The sequence below is a fragment of the Triturus cristatus genome, chromosome 3_2 (assembly GCF_964204655.1).
Source record: "Triturus cristatus chromosome 3_2, aTriCri1.1, whole genome shotgun sequence".
Classification (NCBI taxonomy): domain Eukaryota; kingdom Metazoa; phylum Chordata; class Amphibia; order Caudata; family Salamandridae; genus Triturus; species Triturus cristatus.
The window spans coordinates 450866993-450890252 of record NC_140584.1 but is presented as its reverse complement, the minus strand read 5'-3'; the positions used below and the strand labels follow the sequence as shown (position 1 = coordinate 450890252).

Sequence of the window (23260 nt, the reverse complement as noted above, 5' to 3'; positions counted from 1 at the left end):
CAGTTTTTTGAAGGGTGGCATCTTCTGCTTGTAAGGTCGACACACCTTGTTCAGTGTCTGTCACCCTATCGGAAATTTTACATACATCTGTATGGAACAGCCCCACCTCCAACGCTACCATGTCTATCTTAGGAAGGGTGAGCTCTCTGGATCCCTTGATCTCGGCTGGTATCTTGGCCGTAGTATGAGGACTCTGTCCTCCCTCCGCAGCCGCTCCATCCGTATGCAGCGGCATCGCATAGTTGTCTATTTTATTTGTGTGCACTGTCTTTGCACCCTTATCATTAGCCATTCCAGGTGTGCTTTCCACAGTTTATACGTGGCTCACCTCCTCCTTCTGTGCGAGTTCTAGGTGTAGGATTATTGGTTCCTCCGGCCGCTTCTCCCAAAGAGTGCCGCTTGTCCACTGCAGCTTTATCCAGGGACAATTTAGTGCACTAGGGGCCACTTAAAGGGTTCTGTATCAGCCGCCCCCCTCATTCACCACTGGCTCGAACTGTGTGCTCCACCTACCGCGATGCTCCAAGGGTGTAGTGGCGTACCCTTAGGCAGCTATCTTCATTCCTCAGCATCAGCCACCATATGTTGGTGGATTCCCTCTCTTGGTCTGTGATTTATTATGGCTAGACCGTGATTTCCCCTCAACCGTGAAACAAGTAGACTACAAAGATCCACACTTACTATCTTTTTAGGTGCCTGCCCGGACCAACAAGCTCATGTCCAAGTGCCCACCTCGCAGTTTTCTGCTGTCAGTGCAGTGGACTAGGTACCTGCCTGTGGCCCGTCTACCACGTCTGTGCTTCCTTCCTGGCCCTGTAATAATAGTCACTGCGGCCCGTCCTTGGACCCTTTCTGGTCTGGCCTCCGGTGTGCTTGTCACTCTGGGGTCCGGCCGGAGCCCACCTAAATCAGGCACGGCTGGCAGGGCCGCAACCCGAGACTTTATGTTTAAATTATAGAGTCTTTCAGGCCCTTCACAGCCCTCTGGCATGTAAGAGCCTTCCCCGCTGCTCAGCGCTGCCGGGCGATTCACAGCTCTAGCCGGGCGCGGACCAACACGTCACCCCACCGCAAGATCTGCCTATGAAGACCGCGCCCGACTCACCACGGATCTGGACCTCGGATCTGGATCCTCCGGGCTCTGTTCGTTACCTCCAGCCCCAGTGACAGTTCGAGGTTACCAGGTACTTTCTGCCTTCCTGCAGCCGCTCTGCTCAGTCCGCTGAGCCTTATTCCTCGCTCTAGCTTCTGCGTCCCAGGTAGGCCCACACACATGCAGCCTCTACCTCACAAAGCCGTCAGCACTCGGCGATCTGTATGGCGCCTCTGCCGCCTCCTCTGCCTATATCTCACAGATTTGATGATGTGAGGGCAGCCCAGCCCCTCCCTCGCCCACTTTGGTGTAGGATTATGTAAGATTTGTGCTGGTTGGCGGGAGCTCCGAGGGAACACGCCTAGGCAGCCATATTCCCTGGCCATGCCCCCCAAAATAAATGCATTTTTACCGCGTATTCCTTTACCACGAATGTCATAACAATGACTTGCCTTAGGGAAAGCAGCATTGAACTTTATAGTCCAATGCTTTCTCTACTGTTGCACAGACCGGAGTTGGAATATTAAATTATAACACTCTAAAGTCCAGTATTTTTCCTAAGAGATGTCATTGGAACAATATGCGTGGTAAAGACGCTTTTGTTGTAAAGACTGGGGAGTAACAGCATGCGTGGTAAACCCATGTGTTGTTCCGACATACAACTATCTTGCTGATGTGTCAGTATTAGACAATCTCAGAATATACAATCATAGCTATTCCTGTCACTGTGCGCACACTGCCAAGTTGCATTAAATATGTGGATCTGCCCATGGCCTATAGTCTTTTCCTTGTTTAGATCCTTCCTGAATGTTTGCTGTTTGCATAGTAACAGAGTCAGTTATATGCAGACAATGTGCCCCAGACAGTGCAGGCTCCAAAGCATGGTGCCTTGATATAATAAGCCTTTATTCTTGTCCAACTTCCACTTAATCGATACATGGACCAGTGCCTTCAATTTTCTTGGCATTAGGCCACTGTGGTATCCTTCATCCATACAATTACTGGTACCTTGCTTTTCTCACACTGTTCTCTCAATGTAACCCAAAACTCCAACTTCTGGCTCTGGGTTTGTTTCCTATATCCCATGTGCCCCCCTCCCACAGCTATTTCCCTCACAATTCAGTTCTCTGCTTCTTACTGCAACTACCTAGGCACCACTTCACCTTTGCAAGCTGATAGCTTCTTACTGGGTTGACATATAAGTGACCCAGAGCTCTGCAGGATGTTGCAGGATAGTTCACCCTCGTCAAGGTTCTTCACCGGTCACTCCCAACCTCATTCGCCGTAGGCTCAGTGTGGCTGAGAAGGCCCCTTTTCAGGACAGCTTATCTCTCTATCTATTCACGATGGCAACAGTATGTACACTCATTGCAGCCCAGCTCTGGCAGCCTTGCATTCATGGCTCCTTTGTTGTCTCCTTGTGCCTCAGAGCATCTTTAAAGCAGTAAAATAAACAATTCCAGGTTTATTTTTCTTCATGACCTAGAAATATAGCGGGGTTATCCGAGGTGCAGGGAGAGCACAGGAGAAATGTCTAGTTCTCTTTGCTGTCGGCCCCCCCATACACCCACCCAATTGCAGAAAGATGATGCTTATATCATGTTAGGAGTTTCAAGTGCAATACTTTGTTTTGCAAAGTAATGATTGGGTTTTACCAAATGTTAGCTTCAATATGGTTGATAATAATGAGTTGGTTTTATTTAACTATTTTCAAGAGGGAAATTATATATCCTTTAATGCTTGAATGTCTATTAAATTCATAAAAACAACAATTTTGATATTCTGATTACTAACCAATTATTTCTCCAAATGTCACCTTCTGGGAGACTTTGATGATAAAATGTTGATTCTAGCACACTGCTTCCCTTATTTGAAATGAAAATGCAATGGTGTCTCGTATATTCTTGAAACATAGATAGTGATTGTTTGTGTTTCTTGTTTTGGCTTCATTAAAAATGTCTGGGTACGTGGGAGTATTTGCGCGCCACCGTTGCTGCCTGCTGCCTCACCAGCCCCGTCCCCTTAGCTGACCCCTTCCCCTAGCCCCGGGCACAGGGTTCCCCCAGTCCTCGCTCTGTTTCCCTTCCCCTCCTTGGACTCCTCTGATAGTTGGGGTTCCCCATTGGGGAGCACGTGCTGCCACTTTCGACTGTAGGGTAGCCTTGTGGGTGTTGTTTTTTTGTTGTTTGTATAAAATGAAACCGCACTGTGACGTATTATGGCTGTGGCCCATGATGTTGATGACTCCTGCTTATGCTCCTTTGTAACGCCAAGTGTTCTATGAACGTATGCCATATGTTTCTGCCATTTCTAGCGGCCGGGCGGAAGGTTGTGGGCCCATATTTGTATATTCTTGAGATTTGTAATAAACGGTTTCAAAAAAAAAAAAAAAAAAAAAAATGTCTGGGTAGGTTTTCACATCCTATGTAAATTCTATTGAAGCATGTAACTGGTCCTTTTTATAAAATGTGTATGAATTGTGGCTAGATACACATTTTAATGGCACTAAAGTTTGCCTTTTGGGACAGAAGTTGAATATTCCTTCATCAAGACATGAGCTGTGACTTTCAGGCTATTGCTTTCATTGTTGGTGAACCCTTTTCTTTGAAAAACAAATCTCAGTTTGATGACCTGATCAATTGTCCAACTGAACTTCCAATGCCTCTTGCTTGTTCTCAAGACCATAGAGGATAGTATTATTATCCTGTATTTCTTCACAATGCAGAGAAACATAAAGCAATTTGCATAGCATTGTATTTCTTTGTTAGATCTCAGGACCTCTTTTCATTTCTAATGATCTATCACATTCAACAAATTCAATTTTATTCTTTTCTATTTGGCAAATAAATCAAGTTACACTTCATCAATTTAATAACAAAAGTACACTTGTACTTTTCCTAGGTCAAATGATATTTTATGGTATCATAATAGGATAACTGTTTGGTAAAGTCTTAAAGAACAAAAGAACAATCTGTAATCAGCCCTTTACAGCTAACTCTGTGAAAAGGGTATACAATTCTCCCAGACACCCTTGTATTACTTGGTCAAAGTCAGCCTGTTGTGCATGGTCACCACTGATCTTTTTGCTTTTTCTAGATCATATTTTTGCTGATTTATGGAGGCCATGCTCTGTGACACTGCTGTTCAATAACATAGTGCATGTGCTCTCACTCTAAAATGACACTGGTAAAATTGGTTTCACTCAATTAATCTGTCTAAGTTTCCTGTAATGTTGTAGTAAATGGAGCAGGAAATGCATGACATTTAAATGCCGCATTTGGCCTGTAGTGTGTATTTACACTACCCTAATACAACATAAATATATGCTGGACACCACTGTGCTCTGGGTGGGCTGCAGGTCAGAGCACTGAAGTAACACATGACAAGAACAAGATTCTTCACAATGGAAGAACATTTATTTTTACATATTAATATGCTTTTCTTAAAGTGTGCCAGTAATCTCCCATGTAGAGTGCCTAGTATATATATAAAAAATTGCCTGACTCTGTATTTGAAACAAGTCTCCTTACAGTGACTCAAGGACGAAAAGTTATTTTCACTGTGGAGGTTGTGAGTAGATTTTCTATTTTAAAAAAAGCCCACATGTGATTAAAATATTTATTTCACACCTCGGCTTGGGAAAATGCCAGAGAAATGATTCAAATATATTCCCCAATTGTTTTCAAACTCTGTCTTGATGTGAATCAGATTTGTTATACCTTTAGTTGAAAAGTACCTTCCTAAAATGTATTTGGCTTGCAGAAGAACTGACTTAAAATTAGTTTTGACACTCATCACAATTCCAAATGTCAAAACACATTCCAATCTGGAATTATCAACCTAGCCTGATAAAGGTAGACTGATCTGTAGACTCCAAACTGCATGGGATTTATCAATGACTGAACACTTTGGAGGGATTAGCCGGCTGGGATAAGACAAGAATAACTTGCAAGCTATGAACAGCCTTGACGCTACCTCTTTTACCTCTGAGTTGCCAAATGAGGATGTTTCTATTCATTCCAAGAGCCCTCCTGAACCCACTGGCATGAATGCCAGCTGGTAGGAGAACCAATTTGGAACCTACCAAAGAAAAGTTTACTTTATCTAAATAGGAGATTTGTTTTGGTTGGCAGGGTATGCTCAGGCGTGAGTCCCTTGCTCACTTTGCCACTGGATTCAAGCAAGCCTGGCTAGAGACGGCTGAAATGCCAGAAACCGGTCCTAGGAAGCTTGTTTCCGGTCCAGGAAAGGCATGGCTTGGCAGTTAGGGCTGGACTGTTCCCATGAGGCACAGGGTCAGACTGATTTGCATATGGCCATGTCTGAACTGGGGTGGCAGAGTGGGCTAAAGAACGGTGATGCATCAAACCCAGATCTGTTGACTGGGTGTGAGTGTTTTAATTGGTTCTGATGCTCCATCCATCACCACCCCCTTTTGTACCGCTTTGTTCGCAATAAGTTGGCAGGGTATGCTCAGACGTGAGTCCCTTGCTCACTTTGCCACTGGATTCAAGCAAGCCTGGCTGAAGACGGCTGAAATGCCAGAAACCGGACCTAGGAACCTTGTTTCCGGTCCAGGGAAGGCATGGCTTGGCAGTTCGGGCTAGACTGTTCCCATGAGGCACAGGGTCAGACTGATTTGCATATGGCCATGTCTGAACTCGGGTGGCAGAGTGGGCTAAAGAACGGTGATGGATCAAACCCAGATCTGTTGACTGGGTGTGAGTGTTTGATTGGTTCTGATGCTCCGTCCATCACCACCCCCTTTTGTACCGCTGATAACCTGAAGGCTTCAGGAGTGATCAGAGGGAACTTTTTCATGAGTTAGAAAAGAGTGGAATTTTTCAACCTTTGGAGAACTGGGGCAAGATACTTAGGCGTGCCTATGGAGGTTGCAACCTAAGTAGGCAAAACAACGATTTGACCCTCTCATAACATTTTGTGCAAATGGGAATAGCCTGACCTTGAGCTGGAGTATTTTAAGAGCATAAAATGTGATTGAGCCCAAATGTAAAAAGTAAAATGTGATCTCTGCTAGTATAAAATCAATCCTTGTCCCACTTTGAGCTTTTGATGATAAAACCAACAGTTTCAGTGGGAGCTCGACAACAACATATACAAATTTAAGGAACCCTTACGTGCCTAATCCTTGGGCCATGCCACACTGAATGACTTTGATTTACATTTCAGAGACTATCTCCAAATGTTAACATTTTAACTGAGGAGCCTTCCTTGTGTATATGGCCTTGACTCCATTGCGGCCAGCTAGAAATTTCACCTACGTACAGTACATCAGCAGGCATTGCCATATTGATGCAGTTTTTCAGTTCCAAGCACATCCATGAAGGAGGCCATTTCTGATTTGACGCTTGTGAGTCATAGATTCTAATGAGCTGTTGGATGGGGTGATGAATGTAGTCATTTGGAAAGCCACCAACCTAATTCCCCAAGAAACACATTTTACAGAAATGCCAATGATTGATCATATGAGAAGGATTTAGCAGGTGGTCAGTATGGTGCCATGGATAAACATGGTACCTCCCACTGAAGTCAGCTGTAGGTGACTAAAGGCAGCACATTTGATTTGAGATGCTTAGTTTTATATTGACATGCTATGCAAATATTTTTATTGAAGCATGCACATTTAGAGAACCATCCAGGGTGACCCCACACTGGCTGTATTCAAACACAAGCGAAAACCCTAAAGTCACTTGTGACCTGAGGTAAATTAGTATAAAGAACAATGGTCCAAAATAAACTTGGAGCAAACAATAATTATAAAACAAATTTCAGTGAGATATGAAAACATGCTTGGTGTCCAGACAGTTGTAATACTTGTAAGTGTATCTAGAAAAGTGTGTATAACAAATATTGCAAAATCTTTTGTACAGGTCTGTCATCTTTCTCAATGGCATTTTGATCCACTATTAATGTGGGATCAACAATTGGACTATGATCAATATGAGCCCGAGTAGTTACTAAAGGGTATCGGGGAAACAGAAAAAGGTGGGCTATACATAAATAAATAAAAATATATAGTGTAATAAAAACACAATGCAGCATAAACAATAAATCATAATAATATTAATAATAATACAAAAAGACACATATTGGAAGACAATTTACAGCAATCTCTTTAGTGTTTACATAATAGTTTACATAATACTCACACGAGGAAGATGTTCTAGTGAGAGAGATCTGGAGAAAGAAAGCTAAATAGAGGGATGAATGAGCTGCGGGGTTGGAGTCAAAAGACATAGAAATAGAACCAGGAGTGGCCTGTCATGTTAGAAGAAATGAAAACAGAAATAGGGCATCAAACAGCCACATTGATCTAATGAAAGGGGTGACCATGTAAAAGAAGGTCCTCAATCATCACAGATTAGCCCATGGAGATTTTAGAAATAGGACAGAACAGGAGGTTGCCCTATAGGTCAAATGAAAGGGGTAACAATAATTAATAAAGTGTTCCCTATCGAGCCTGGATTTTCACAGTATAGCACACAGAGAAAGAAGTGGCTTTTCAAGCAAAAACAGTATTGTAAATACATTAATTTAAGAAAGGGATGTATGAATCTTGGTCTAAATTCAAAGATCTCACACATCTTTTTAGAGGAGTAGTACATCTCAGTGTCTCAACTATTTGTCAAAACAATGTAAAGGTTTGCATTATATACAAGTGTATCTAGATACTGATGAGAACTAGTGTATTCAACATTAATCTACATGTCTCAGCCATTATTACAGTAAAATAGTTTAATCTACCTTTTGATTGAGCTTTGAATTCATGGTATCCAATCGCAGAATCCACTTAAATTCTTCTTTGTTGAGTAAGAGAGTAATGTTCCCTCCTCTACTTGGAGTCTTTATAATGTAGATTACTTGCCACTGCAGACACCTTTACAGTGATTGTGCTGAACAAAATGTTTTACTAAGGAATCAGTAAGGACCTTACACCTGAGCCTGCTCTTTGTTGATAGCTTATGATATTGATTTTTTGTGTTGTCTTGGCCAATATACACCAGTTTGCATGGACAGAAAGTAGTTTATACCACATTGGGGTGTTGCAATTTGAAAGATTCTTGAGACTGATTTTAAAACTCCCATGGGCAAATTTGTTTGATTCAATGGTGAGAGGACAAACATAGCACCAGCTGCACTTGTACTGTCCCAGCAATTGTGGCATTCACCACATGTTTGTAACAGTGCATGGGGGAGGTATATGATGGAATAGCAGCATGGACCAAATGATCTTTAAGATGTTTACCTTTGTTAAATGCAAACAGAGGGCTTTGAAGTTTAGGGTCCGCGGCTGTGAGCATGCTCCAATGCTTAATACATTTTGTAACCAAGTTAGAGACAGGAGAGAAGGTCAGAGCACATACTAATTTATTTGATTTGTTTTTCAAATTGGGTAACAGGAAAGTCTCTCTAGGACAGTACCAGGCTCTCTTTAAGGCATTTGGGATAAACTCTAATGATCCATTTTTCTGACAATGTCTGTTATTCTTTGAATTTTGTTTTTATTTACTGCTCTGTCTTAATGTGTCCCTTGAAGATCTGGGGTGGTGGCTAGAATAGGCGAGAAGGGCATTGCTTTTGGTTGGCATACAAAAGAGTATGGTGTATAATTCACCATTCTTGACTTTAACAGTTAAATCAAGAACATTACATTTCGATATGTGGCCATGTATGATGAATTTTAGTCTATTACAGTTTTGATTAGGCATGAAAATTTGTGAGAAGCGAATGTGAGCTATCCGCTATCTAAATGATGATTTAATATATTGTTTCCATAAGAAAATCTCGCTGCAGTATGAATTAGAGGGTGATAAAAATACCTATAATTCAATGTCATCCATAAACAAAATGATAAATCGGGGGTAAAAACTCTCCCATTGATGTGTCTTCAATTTTAGAAAGAAATTGTATTCAAATAAAAAAGAAAATTCTAAGCGAAACAGACTCAACAGTGCAATAATGAATTGTGTAGGAGGACCTGGTGTGCCTAAATCTAGTATCAAAAGCTTTATGTATAGTCTTAATGCCTTCAACTTGGGGGATGTTTGTTTACAATGACTCTATATTTAATGTTGCTTAAGAGAGAGATAGATTGATCAAAGGTTTGGTGTTTTATGATGGTAATTAAGTACATGCTATTCCTAATATAGAAGCTGGTCAGACAGACAAGGCTTTTGATTTTTAAAAAAGTCAACATATTGCCCCATTGGTTCCCAAATGGAGCCACATCCGGACACAATTTGCCTGCCAGTTGGGATTTACCATTCGTACTTACTTTTGGCAATGTGTATATGACAAGGGACCTTGGAATTTTAACATTGAGATAAAGAAATCTTTTCAGACTTACATATGCCTCCTTTGCACCTTTTGTGGTGAGAATAAACATCTCCAGTTAGATCTCTTTAGTAAGGACCATGGTTAACTTTAGAAAGTGGTTTGTGTTTACCAATTGTCGATGTATATCAGACTTCTAGCAGTTCAAGTTTTGCAACACTACCACCCCCACCTTTATCTTTTGACTTTATAATCATAAAGGGGTTTACTACATGAGTATGTAAAGCTATTATTTCCTGAAAGTAGGCATTGTATGGTCTAAACATGACTGTGTTGTCACTTCAAAATGTCTTTGAGAAACAACTTTTCAAATGTAAGAATCTCTGGTGGAACTGTATTTGTTGGAGGTGAGAAAGTTGAGGGGGCTTGAGGCCAGTTACATCCGAGTTGGGATTAGATGGATGGTCAAAAAAGGAAGTCCAGCAGTTCTGTCTGAAGTTCTTAAACGTCTGTCTTTTCATTTGGAATGAATGATAGACTTTTGGTAAGTAAGGAAATCTCACTGGAAGGTAGCATGCAGTTGGAAAAGTTGAAAATAGGGATGCCCAGTAGTATGTCCTGGATGTGTGTGATGACCTGCATTCCTGAATTTTGACGTGGACCAGTGTTGTCTGAGAATCAAGTGACTCGTAGTTTTGGGATGGACCACAATGGTAAGATTTGTGGTGTGTCTGTCGGTCTCCTAGCGTATTGCTGAACCTACTCTGGTCTCTCCCTTTCCCTTGTCTCAGTCTGTGTTTTTTATCTTCATTCTAAAAATTGTGTTTTCCCTTAAGAATGGACGAACTGCTAATGCCTTCACCCTAGTCTGTGCTGTCACTGGAATTCTCTGAAGTTTCAGAAAATGTCAACGTTTTTGTATCTTTAACCAACCAAACAGGCGGCTCTGTCTGGTATTTGAATGATGTCTATTAGTAGAGAAATCGTCTGTCAGCTATGGATAGGTTTTCTCTGCTTTATAGTTTTGCATGCCCCTCTTGATATGATGGTTTTCTTTTCCTGTTCTATTCGGTTACAATTTACGATTTTCTTTCACTTTTCTCTAATGTTACTCTGGGGTTGGTAATGAGATCTGATTCTTTTATCTGCTTCTCAAGATCAGCAATTGTTTTTAAGAGTTTCTTGGAGTGTTCAGGGGCAGTATCAATGCCCAAGACCACTGAGTGCCTAGAGTATGTGGTGCCTTTGTAGGTAATCTCTAATTGTATTTTCTGTCTTCGCTGCGGACCCCAAATATGTTTTTCACCTACTGCTCTAATGGATTGTGTCTGACTTGAGGTATTCAGTCAGCTTCTTAATCACGAATCAAGGCTAAGTATGTTTTTTCTGATATTTTTCTAATTGGCCTGGTAAGTTCGTGGTGGAGTAGTGGGTGTGTCTGTAAGATCAGCACGCAGGGAGGAACCCATCAAATGTTTTTGTCTGTAGTCTTCTGAGTAAGATGGTGTAAAAGGTTACAATACTAATTATAGAATAGGGTGGGGAGATGAAAATATTAGGGGGAAAGGGAGATGGATGGTAAAAAGTCCAAAATGACCTTTCAAAGAAGAGAAACATACTGACTCACCAAATGCAATTTTAGTGTCATCAATCTATCACACATTGCAGTATAACACCATATGAATATATGTGCACCTGGTACATCATCAGTGTCCTGTACCTGGAGCTATATATTTATGGTGCCATTTTAGAGGATTAAGTTCAAAGTGTTCATGATTACTAAGAATATTTCTCTGGAAAAAGTATTCACATAATGAAAGTTCAGGATCAGCTATTAGTTTTGAGAGTCATGTAAATCATCTCTGTAAAGTGTCTTTACCAGTCGTAGATAAACATATGTAAGCTATTGGGACTGAGAGGCCATGAGAACAGATGGATTAATCAGTGAAATGTATAATGGGGGCAATTGTTTTATTTATTAATGCATATATTTATTCATTCAATTAGAGTTATCATTGTATTTTAGACATAACTGCTTTGAAAAGTTCAGTGTTAAAACTATGGGACTCATTTAAGATTTGGATGACCAGCAGTCAAACTGCTGTTGTAGCAGAGGCACTTGCAGCAGCCCGGCTGACTAATCAAGATGTGTGCACTACTGAGATGGGAACGTCCCCCCCAAACATCCCTCATATGCACTGAAGTAGTTGCTTAATTGAAAATAAACTTCATGGTAGAAAGTCCAAAATGCTATGCTATCTCTGCATTGACGATGTTAAATCATCTCAGTGATTCCTATATTTGGACTTCCAAAGGAGGGATCCAGTTCCAGGAATCAGATAACTAATGTCCATTATGTGCTGGAAATTGCCTCTCAGTGCGATGGTCGATTTTAAGGTTTTTCCTGTGTGAAACTACTATTTTAAAGTAGCAGTCCTGGAGGCTGGTCCAATGACAGGAATTATCTCACATTTGCACCCATAACTGGGTTCTTCTATGACAGTATTGCCAACAGTGTCAGGACTGTAAAGACAGAATCCACAGTCGCAGAGCCTGTAGTTGCTATGCCTTTGGGAGCAACGCATTCCCCCATAACCTCAATGAGGTTCGGGAAACACAGATGTTTGTGGATGGGTTTCTCACAATGTTGGCAGATGAAAAATTACCTCTCTCTTATAATTGAGAACCTATGTTTCCAAATTAAGGTGATAACACACAAAACATCTCAGTGAGAACTTGGCAAAAGATGTATGTGTACCAAGGGAGATTAAAAAACAAATATGAGTCATAGGCGCATGTTTTAAAATAAAGTAAATCACAAAATATGCTCAGGAAGGCTGTTTAGTATATAACGTTTTGGGGGGGGATTATACAACGTACACATATCTAATGAGGATTTGGTCCATTTATTTTTCAGAACCAGGTATATGACCCACCGAAAGATGTATCAACCTGCTGTGGTAGATGTAGGAACGTTTCTTGTCTTCATCCTTTATTGAATGGATCACTTGCCAGCCATCGGGTAAGCATATCCCTGATATTCTTTCAAACCAATTGCAAACAAATGCCAAACTCAATGTCAGTTAACTGGCCTGAAGCAAGTGTTTTACTTTAAAGTCCTGTACATGTCAATATTGTGTTTTTTTAAAATTGTTGTAGGTAAATCAATGGCCCTCAGTTTTTGTGTTACATCCAAAGGCAACCACAATACGAAGTTGTGCAAATGAGTAATGGTACTGATTGCAACCAAACTCCATTTTCTAATTTCTCCAAAAGAAAAAGTACATACAGGAAAGAAATGATGCTCTGAAAAAAAATGAAAGCATGTTACAAAATTAATAAAGGCATCAACTTAGTGTTCTCTGTAATAATACCCAGCCAGGTACAAGCTAGAAGCATTAAAGAGTTAAAACTGAGTATGGTGGTACATTGATGGTGGGCTGTTAATTTCTCCACATCACATTAGAATAAGCCTTCACCATGAAATGTGGTGCTGAATGCAAGGCATTGATTGAAAAGTGGTCTCAGATCCCCTCAAAGATTGCAGAAGCAGTATTTAATACTGGATTATCCTCTGACTCCTCCTAGAATACATCAGTGGCATGTTTCATTTCAGAGCGTATGTACACTACATCACTGAGGAGCAACTTAAAAAAGCAACCATGAAGTATAAAGTGATGTCAGTGGACTGGAGTCAGAGCAAGAAGGCATCTTGGCCTTTCCCCTCTGTTCAGAGTTCCCAAGGTTGAGGGTCCCTTTTTAGTTTGTGTTTAGAAGTTGAGCAAAATCTCCCCTTTCAGGGTGTGAGCAAATGACGTCAAGTTGAGTTGATATTAGATGCACCATGTTAAAATGATAAATGTGTGGGTATGGAGTGGTAGATATGATAACAAACTAACCATACGTTTCCCCCAAAATCATAAAAATCTCCTCTCTAGTGTTTGTTTACTGATTTGTTCAGTATCAGCAAAAGCTGCTACCTGAGTTTAAATACTATGGCAATCGATTCATAAAGATCCTCTGCAGTCGTGGAAGAGGCCCCACAGTCATGGCAGGGGACCCGCACTCATGAGCGGACCTCCGCAATGGGTAACTGCTGTATGGAGGTCACGCCATGACTGCGGGATCCCCACCACTACTGTGGGACCTCTGCCATGACTGCGAGCCTCCACAACGAGTGTGAGTCCCTCTGTGAATCGGGCCTTGAGTGATAATAGGAAGCATCAGGATATTCACTCATTGCTAAAACCCTCTTCCCAGGACTCTCAAATATATCCTCTCACTTTATGAGCTATGGGAGATGCAACAGTGTGGACTATAAATGCCCTGACCTGGTTTGCTAGAAGAGTTGCAAATGATTGATTAACTCCCTCCGGCGCATTTTGCAATTTTCATTGGTGGTGAATGATGCAAAACAGACTCCAGATGCAGATTAATTTGGTTGTGTTCTGCTCTGAAGGCACACATAGGTCCCTCACTGACAACATTCTCATGGAATTTGTGTCCAAGATCGGATTCCTTTTGTACTTGATATCCGTTGCATTTGTTTTCTCAAAATAATAATTAGAGCAACAAATTATTTTTGCAATAATTTTGATCATTGTCAACCTCAATCCTTACAGACACCTTACCTGAGATTCAAGAGTGTGTTCCAGTCTCACAGTGAACCTAAGTCCCATGATGCAAGAGTTGTCTCAAATATCTAGCGTTAGGATAAAAAGCTTTTTCTAATCATGTATTTATAGTATGTGATCTCTGTAGACCCTTTTAAAGCTCCATGAATGTGCTACACATCAAAATATAATTATACTGGGAAATATCTGTTCTCTAGCCTAGTGCCACTGACCGTCAGACCAGCAAGCCAGTTGGGTTTGCCCCGAGGCTACCATTATTCTCTCTAAGGCCCTGATTATGATGGACCAACAACATCTGGGTAAAAATAGAGTACCTGATGATAAACATTAGCATAGGATGCCCTACTTGCCGGGAGCACAATTTGCATGTAATTCTCATTTGTGCAGCCAGGATTGGGGACTCATGATCACTCAGCTCAAACACTAAACACTAGAGCACCTGCGGCCGGTCCATTGGGGATGAGTGGCCACCCCCCCCCACCTTTTGCCCCTAAAGAACAGTATCAGTCAGGCTGATCAAAGGTCAGCCTAACAGACACTGTTCATTGTCAGGTCAGGCAGCCAGGAGCCAGACATGAGCTAAATGCGAAGGCTCCTGGCTGCCTGAGGTGAACTTTGCTGAGTTGAGGAAGTTAAATCTTCTGTGGACGTGACCTTCTCAGCTCACCAAATGTCCCTGAGGACCTGCCCTCAGTGACTAGGGGTAGCGTCACTGATTGCCTCACACCAGGGTGCTTCAGGTTTAAGCCCTGAAGTGCCCAGGATCGCGTGTCAATCAGTGATGCTTCATCACAGAGTGGGGTGGGGTCAGCAGTCTCACTGACCACATCCCACTCTGTCATGACTTTGGGACTGCTGTCTTCCCTCATCAGCCAATGAGGGAAGGCAGCAGTCCCAAGCCTCCTGGGACCTCCGAGGCAGAGTTGTAGGTAAGTCTGTGTGTTTTTTAAAATAATATTTGGTATGCGTCTATGTATGAATGTTTGGTAATGAGTGTTGTGAACGGATGTGTTTGTGTGCATGTACACGTGTTTGAATGCATGGCTATGAGTGTGTGTGTCATGTCCGCCCCCTCCCTCCTAAACCTACCAGCTGCCACTGCACTAGAGTGTGATTTAATTCTTAAAGTTACTTATTGAGGACAGCGAAAAATATGAGATAATTACAGTGGTTATTGTCACCAACCGTAACAAAGGGTTGGATATTTCTGCCCAGGGGATATCATACAGTGTTGTGGATTCTGAAATGGATAGATTGATTATAATTCTGAAATGTATAGATTGTGCATATTTTTACATATTCGGAATCTCTGCACATAAAAAGATTGGTATTTTTATGTGCTGAACTCCGCTCTCACAAAGATACTACTTGTAAATCCCTTTGTGAATAGCAAACCAACGTAAACTTGTTTTGCCTGGAGTTTTATATAGCGCAAACTTGACCCAAAGGTATTAGAGCGCTTTACATGAGCACCAGTTGCATTACACAAGGACACATTGATTTTTTTTTGTAAGGCACGGGGAGATTAAGTGATTTTCCCAGAATCAGAAGATGTTGAGCATCATTGCCGAGCCTCGAACCAGGGTATGCAGATTTGAGGTCAAACTCCCTAGCCGTTAAGCCACATCCTCTCCCCAACTTACATGAAAGTGTAAGTTAACCTTTATGAATCAGACACTGAGTGTTTAGGAAAAGCAGGTTGATTGCTGGCAATGCAGTTACAACAAAGAGAGGCTGCCACAATCATACCAGCAAATCAGAGCTCTGGAGGCACTCTTCTTACAGCCCCCTACATATAACAGAAACAATTGTCTCTTACTATACACAGTTTTACACTTCAGAAGCTCACTTTGACAATACCCAAGCAGAGGAATTCTTCCAAAAGATCCACTTACTGAAGATCACAGCAAACTCTCAATGAAATCAGAATTGTACCAACATAACAAAAAGGAAGAAATAGTTAAGGCAATAAAAGGTATGGCAGTGGGAAAGGACCCAGGAGAAGACAGCTTCCTGCTCAACTTTTGTAGAATTACGGTTCATACAACTGTACCCTGGCTAACCTGTGTTTTCAAAGAGGCGCAGAGTGTGGAGAATAGTAACAGGAGTAAAATAGGTTGTACATTTCACTGACTCCAAAACCTGGAAAGGACCAGCATAGGTACGTAAACTACAGACAGATCTTACTCTTAAATACCGATGTCAAACTTTTAGCAGAAATTCTGGCCAATAGCCTGAAGAAAATAATACCGAGCATTATACATAAAATCCAAGGGGGATTTATTCCAGGTAGATCACCACTTAACCATCTCAAAATGCTATTAAATTGGATTTGGAAAATCAGACACAACCAAGGAGAGATGGTTACCCTCTTACTCGATGTGGAGAAAGACGATCAAGTGGAGTGGGAATACCTCTTCAGAGTAATTTCCAGAATGGGTATGGGAGATCCAAGTGCTTAGCAGGGTCTGTATCCTACACAAGATGCCCTTGGCTCAGGTCAACAACAGCAACTTACCCTTGGAAAGAAAGGGGGACACATCAAGGATGTCCCCTCTCATTGCTTCTATTCCTAATCATGCTGGAGGCACTTGCAAATGCTATTAGCACTGCACCTAAAATCAGAGGGATACGAAGAGTGGATAGAGAGGCTAACCCTATGCTGTAATCGGATGTTATCCTACTGATGCTGACATCTCCGGACTCTTCAGTGCAGGAATTGATTCTATAATATCATCCTTTTCCTCCTAGGCAGGTTATAAAATAAATTGGACAAAGTGTGAAGCTAAGTCAATGTCTAGAATCAAGGCATCGTGTACCCTGAAAGGCTATTCTTTTAAATGAGCCCCATGCAACTAAAATATCTTTCAATACTGGTAAGCGTTAACAATTAAGGTCCTGGTACACAACAATCCATCTTTATTAATTGATCAGATGCAATGAGAATTTGTAAAATGGAAACAACTACAACTTTCACTGAGGGAGAGTGCAAACTGTGAAAATGGTGATTGCCCAAAGATTTAATTGCCTCTTCAGGATGCTTCTTTTGTTCATACCATGCACACTGCTCAAGCACGTAGATGCCCAGATCAAAAGTTACATTTGCGGAGGAGCTCGAAACCGGGTTCAAATGTCAAAACTCATTCCAGACACATCCTCAGGAGGATTACGACTCCTCAAAATTGAAACATATTATGTGGCACATCAGTTGTCACAACTCCAATACTATTTTCATCATGAATTGGAAATACCAGTGTGGGTATCCATAGAAAGTCATCTTCAAAGTGATGCTAAGAGTACCAGCATTCTCTGTAGGAAACTCGCCGATACCTGATACCCGCACAAGCCGATGCTGCAATGTACAATTTGTATATGGAAGATGCTCCATTGCTCCCTAAAACAACAAGCAATTCTTGCACATAGGTGCCCCTCCATGACACAGTGTGGAATTATAAAATGATAATTTACTCTTTCTCTGGAAGGACTGGATCTTAAAATAGATCAAGACTATATGCAACATGATCTTTGACAGCAAATGGAAAACATTCCAGTTTTTAGAAGCAGATTCTGGGCTTGTAGATGCTCAATAGTGGTGAGTTACTCAAATTCTGTGCTTATCAGTTAAAAAAATAGGCAATAGGCCACAAGAGTTAGGAACTTCCCTGATACATGAATAACTGACTCAAGGGTGAACATATAAAAATTAATTTCTAGACCTTACTGCTTTTTCACTGAACAACTCTACTCAAAGCCTACACGGCAGTTCTGGAGGAAATTTTGGTCAACCCACACTACCACAGTGTATACAGAAAAAGACTGTTTGCTACTCACAGCCATTCATGACATAGGATTGAGAGAAGCCAGGTTAAAATTCCATTATTTTAGCAATGTACAACAATGGTGCTTGACCCCATCCTTGCTAAATAAGGCTGGTTTGACAACCAAACACAGATTGCTGGAGGTTTACTCAACCCGGGGGAGATCTAACACACCCACAACTAGTACTGCTGAGATCTCTCAAGGTCTTGTGAATGAATATGGGAGAAACTGCAATGTGCTGGAACTTGTTACATATAACCCTCTATGGGCTATCTAAGCTTCGTGATACTAGAGATTAAAACAAAATTGATGCACACTGCAAAAGATGGTTACCCTCCTCACTGGCACTAGCTAAAATATGTATATTGTGAAAGGAGAGTTCTCAGTTGCCACTGAAAAAATGTGAATTGGTCGGAATCGTTGCCCGCCTTAGTGGCTTTTGAGAAAACGATCTTCAGACTCAACAATAAAATGGCTAAATCGGAGAGTGCTTGAACTCCCTTTTTGAGAGCCTCTCATAGTTCTTTGTTATTGTAATACTTGTATTACTACATATACTCAGGTCAGACAGAAAGGTTAAAAATTTGCCACCCAGATCTTCCGAATAATCTCATTGTCACTATAAATGAGACAGCCAGACATTACACATGTACAGTGGTAGGCCACTGACTGGGAAACTAATCACTGTATTTTCTTTCCAAGTGGTTCCTGCATTGTTTACTTATGAGTAAGGCTCCCGGTTTTCCGTTAAACGGATATTTACAACTAAATACAGACGGAAAACCTTTTGGTTTTTATCTGTATTTATATATAGAAATAGGAAAATACTTACAAAACAGATGCTCCTGCCGCCTCTGTGCTCCTCTATAAAATCTGAGTCAGAGGTGCACAGGGGCTGCCGAAAGAAATCATAAACTGCTGCCCACAAACTGCCGCTCCGAAGAGGGGTGAATAAGTGCAGCTGGGAGCGCCGTGTCTACAGAGACCCTCCAGGACCCCTCACAGCGGTGGTCAGGCAAGGTGTAAATTGTTGGAGCAGTGCAAGCAGCCGATGTCCATTTAAGAGGTATAAAAAACCCCCCCAAGACATCGGCTGAAGCCCCAGCAACCTTTTGTTTTTGTTGTTGTATGGGAGGGGGAAGGAGGTTGCTGTGGCAGGGCACGGAGGGGGCAGACATGCCTCTAACAACTATTAGCTCGCACGGAAAAGAGGGGTACAAAGGGGAGCGCATTAAGAACACCACTTATTTAAAATATAGTGGATTGTTGAAGGTGGAGCGACGGTCCCATGAAACGGAGGGATGGGTCCTATGAGGGAGTGAGGCACCCCTGGCAGGGACCAAAGGAACCCGAGATTGCGGCTCCCAAGACGGATTGAGTGAGCTCAGATATGCCTTGCAACGCCGGCAATTTTCAAGCGAGGTGAGCACAACACTCATACCTCATATCCATACCACACAGGGCGAGCAAGAGTGGGGCATGTGATGGGGACGAAATCCAGTGGGTATAATAGCAAGGTGGTTCGATTCGGGGATTTCTGGCCCATAATTATTGCATATTGCTCTTGTCTCCATAGGCCCTTGGCGCTAGAGAGGTTTCACTTCTCTGGCTAGTGATGAGGAGGGTCTCCCCTCCCCGATCAGTAGGGCCATAGGGGTGGAACGATCTGGGGTGGGAGGGCGGCATGCCGCATCAGTGTAGGAAGAAACTTGCCTGCACTCTCAAAGGAAGGCAGGGACGCACCCAATGTGAATAATGCATTTAGCATAGGATCCAATTGAAAACAGCTATAACAACCTAGTGCAAGTGTGCATGTCAATTACTCCTTGCGGCAGACTCATATCCTCCACAATTAATAACCCACTTTCCTACAGGTGACATAGACTTATGAATATCAACGCTCACATCTATTGCTCTATAGTCCTGTGAGAAAAAATATTTAGGTTTGGCAGTCTGTCAATGTGACCTTTTGACTTGTGACCTAAAAAAAAGTTCTACTTCTGAGAATAGTCTCCATTTAGGCCACAGTGTTGTAGATGGAAACAAAGCGTCCATTGTGCATATACCCAAGTTCAATTTAAGTCACATAGTTGGTACAGCTGGAACTAGGGACAAAGATTGCTGACTCCGGCTGTCTGCCTGATACCAGCATCTGGTGGTAATCTAGTTGTCTACCAATGAAAAGTTAAAAGAAACTTTATATCCAACCTTGCTTATGTTTAAAAGATAGAAAAAATACTAGCAGACTTCGTGCAATACTTAGATGTGCTCATCAATTTTCTAAAAGCAATAGGTTTCTAGTGTATGAAATAAGAACATGAAGCTGACCAGGGCATTTGTGTATACCTGTATTGGGTGAGATTACAGAAATAAACACCAATCTGCCCACATTGTGATTGGCGTTAACACTTGTCACTTGCCCTTTACCCTCTTCACGCATTCTTATTTGGGCCCCTAATTGCAAGATGTGTAATCAGCACTCGTAGACAACCTCAGTCGAAGTCATTAACTTATGTGAACCCCACGGGCAGAAGGGAGAAATTCTTAATGGAGGAGAAGGAGAAGTGTGGCTCAATGATTGGAGCGGCAGACCCTGATGCAGAGGTCTAGCCCGGGACCAGGGTTCAATTCCCCACCTTGGCAGGTCTTGGGCTCAAAAATTCCACGGACCTGATAATTCTCGCCTCGGTGCCTATTCCAATCATGGAGTCCCACTCTGCAACTCTGGGCAATAGCTTGCTTAATCTCCACAATGGCCCCCACAACGCTAAGGATGCCTGGCCTCCACCTTGGGGGTGCCCAGGAGTGGACACATCACAGGGAAAGCCAGGATGGGTTCCACAGCGGTATTTGTACAAGCGTCTTGAGACCCTTGCGGGTGAGTAGTGCGCTATACAAGTATCAAATTTACATTTATTTACATTTAATTCACTCTCTCATTATCATTGACAATATTGATAGGTAGAACACAGCACGCCCAAAAGTGTAATAGAAAGTAACTGACCACTTTCTAATTTTTATTTGCTATATTATTCTTATGCCATGAAGTATTAAGCTTAGATATTTCTTCTCCTAGCTTAATCAGAACATTTGTTTTCTTTTTTCAAAAATGACAGATTCATGCTTATGCTACTATGCTGTGTATATGTCTATCAAGGACTCCCCCGTTGTTGACAATCATTGATACATTTTAAGGGGCTCTTTTATGTTTTTTTGCTGTAGGGCAGCACAGCAGATCTTGCTGCTGCGCTGCCTTACAGCAAAAGAAAAGGGCAGGAATGCGCCGTATCCATTAGATACGGCGCATTCCTGTTTTTTTCCCCAGAGACAGTGCACCATGGTGCAAGGGTGCCTGCGTTGCGAGATTATTATTTTTGTGCAGAAAGGCAAACCTTCCTGCCCAAAAATAATCTCAAAAGGCTTTTTCCTCTTTCTATGTGTGCTGTAAAACTTTACAGCACACATAGAATGAGGAAAAACGAGGAGAAATAAAGATATTTCTTCTCGTTGTGCCTCCCTTATGCCTCCCCTGGGAGGCGTAGGTTTTCAGCGCTGGCTGTAAGTAGCCTTATAAATATGCCAGTGACACATCGCACCACCGGAAGGTCAAAAGAGTGACGTTTGGGTGGTACAATAGTGCCACTAGGGCCGCATAATGAGGCCCTCAGTCTCATTCTGGGTGGAATGTGAATATCATTCGGGAAACAAACGCCCCGAAAAATACTGTTACCTCAGAGAACTGGGTCATTTTTTGCACCACATTATAGGATTTTTCACATACAAACTGCAGTAACGCAGTGAGATGGTCTTTGGAGCCATTATGGTCTCAACACTGCCGTTCATTTTACAGTTTCCCACAAGCTATTTTCAACAGGTCGGACCTCGAGGAAGCATCCCATGAAAGAAACTGAGTCTAAGCAAAATTTGCACAGTACCCATAACAGACACTACAGACCTATTCCCAAAGGTCAACTTAGTAAATCTGCACTTGTACATGTACTTTCATAATTTACAGGTGTAAATGTACTTCAAAGTTTAAATGTACTACATGTATATAAATGTACTACAAAGTGTAGACTTGCATGTCCCCACCCGCTGAACTCAGAGGTTGGACCATAATTATTAGTGTTTAGTAACAAATTGCAACTCTTCACACTAGGTGGAAATCTGAGCCACAGGGGTGGAGACTTCCCTATGGAAAAGTATAGGGAACAGTTAAAAAACAAATTAGTAAATATTAATGTAAATTATATTTATATATGTTTTCTTTTGAAACCTTCCAACATTTCTCACATTCCTTCATCAGAGCAACACAAAGAGACACAATGACAAGGTTTTTAGATATGTATTTTAAATGTGTAACAAAATAAAAAAAGCTACTACACATTTAACTTAATTTCAATATAAACATTAGCTATGGAACTGTTTTTATTGTTGGAAAATTGTGCTTTTATGTTTTTTTTATATCATATGAAAACCGAATAAAGATAAATTGATTGATTGATTGATATAAACATTAATTATTTAAATATAATAATTTAGATTAAAAGTAAATGTTTTAAGATTAATGGAAAATATTCATATTTATTAAATATGTAGTAAATAGTACTATAAATTATGGATAGAATGTATTTAAATGCATTAATTAAAAAAATAAGCATATATTGTTTTAAATTAAAAAACATGTGGAAAAGAAAATATTTTGTTATTTATATATAACCCATCAAGAGTCTTTCCTTAACCCCTCTTTACTCCTGCCAAACCCACTCCTATTTACTAGCAAGTAATTCCCATTTTCCTGCCACTCTTCCTTTTTTCTCCCACATTTGTTACTAAAACATATGCGTACAAGTGCTGAGATCTCTGCTGTCAGGGTGGAAATCTCCACACAGGAAAGATGGGAGAGGGGGAGGTGGAGACCTCCGCATATACGTTTGTGAATAGCATTTTGCAGTATGTGAGTAGTACCCTTGTAGTATTACTAAACAAATTGCAAAATGCAGTTTGGGAATAGGCCCCTCAATTTAGAATCCTTTGTGAACCTTCTTTTCACCTGATTTAACATTTTAAGACACACCTGTAATGAGGAAATTTAAGTTATCTAGTTAGCGATATGTTGTGTTTGTGAACCAACTAAATAGTATTAGAATATTGTGGTTCCAATGCTGCACCAAATCTTATATAAACCTGTGTTTTCACAGGAAATAATCTAGATCACCATTTCACAAACAGTAGCCTGCCACCCACTGGTGGGTTGGCAGTGGATTTCTGGTGGGTTGGTAAGATGTCTTTACATTTTTAATTTATCTTGTCACCCTTGCTGTGCTTAAAAGACAGAGGCCAAATGTCAGGCTATGTCTTCTGACAAATTGCTCCTTATTCTTTTAACATGAGAATTGTGTTTCCTTTCTTTGACTAC

The 23260-nt window shown here is 41.3% G+C and overlaps 1 protein-coding gene across 1 annotated transcript in view; it reads left to right on the top strand.

Moving 5' to 3' along the window:
* The window catches only part of OTOG (otogelin), a 1045291-nt gene that overhangs the window by 912074 nt on the left and 109957 nt on the right, over positions 1-23260 (top strand). Inside the window, exon 52 of the mRNA XM_085647044.1 lies at positions 12306-12410. Coding sequence (XP_085503170.1) covers positions 12306-12410 — 105 coding nt within the window. The remainder of the gene's footprint in view (positions 1-12305; positions 12411-23260) is intronic.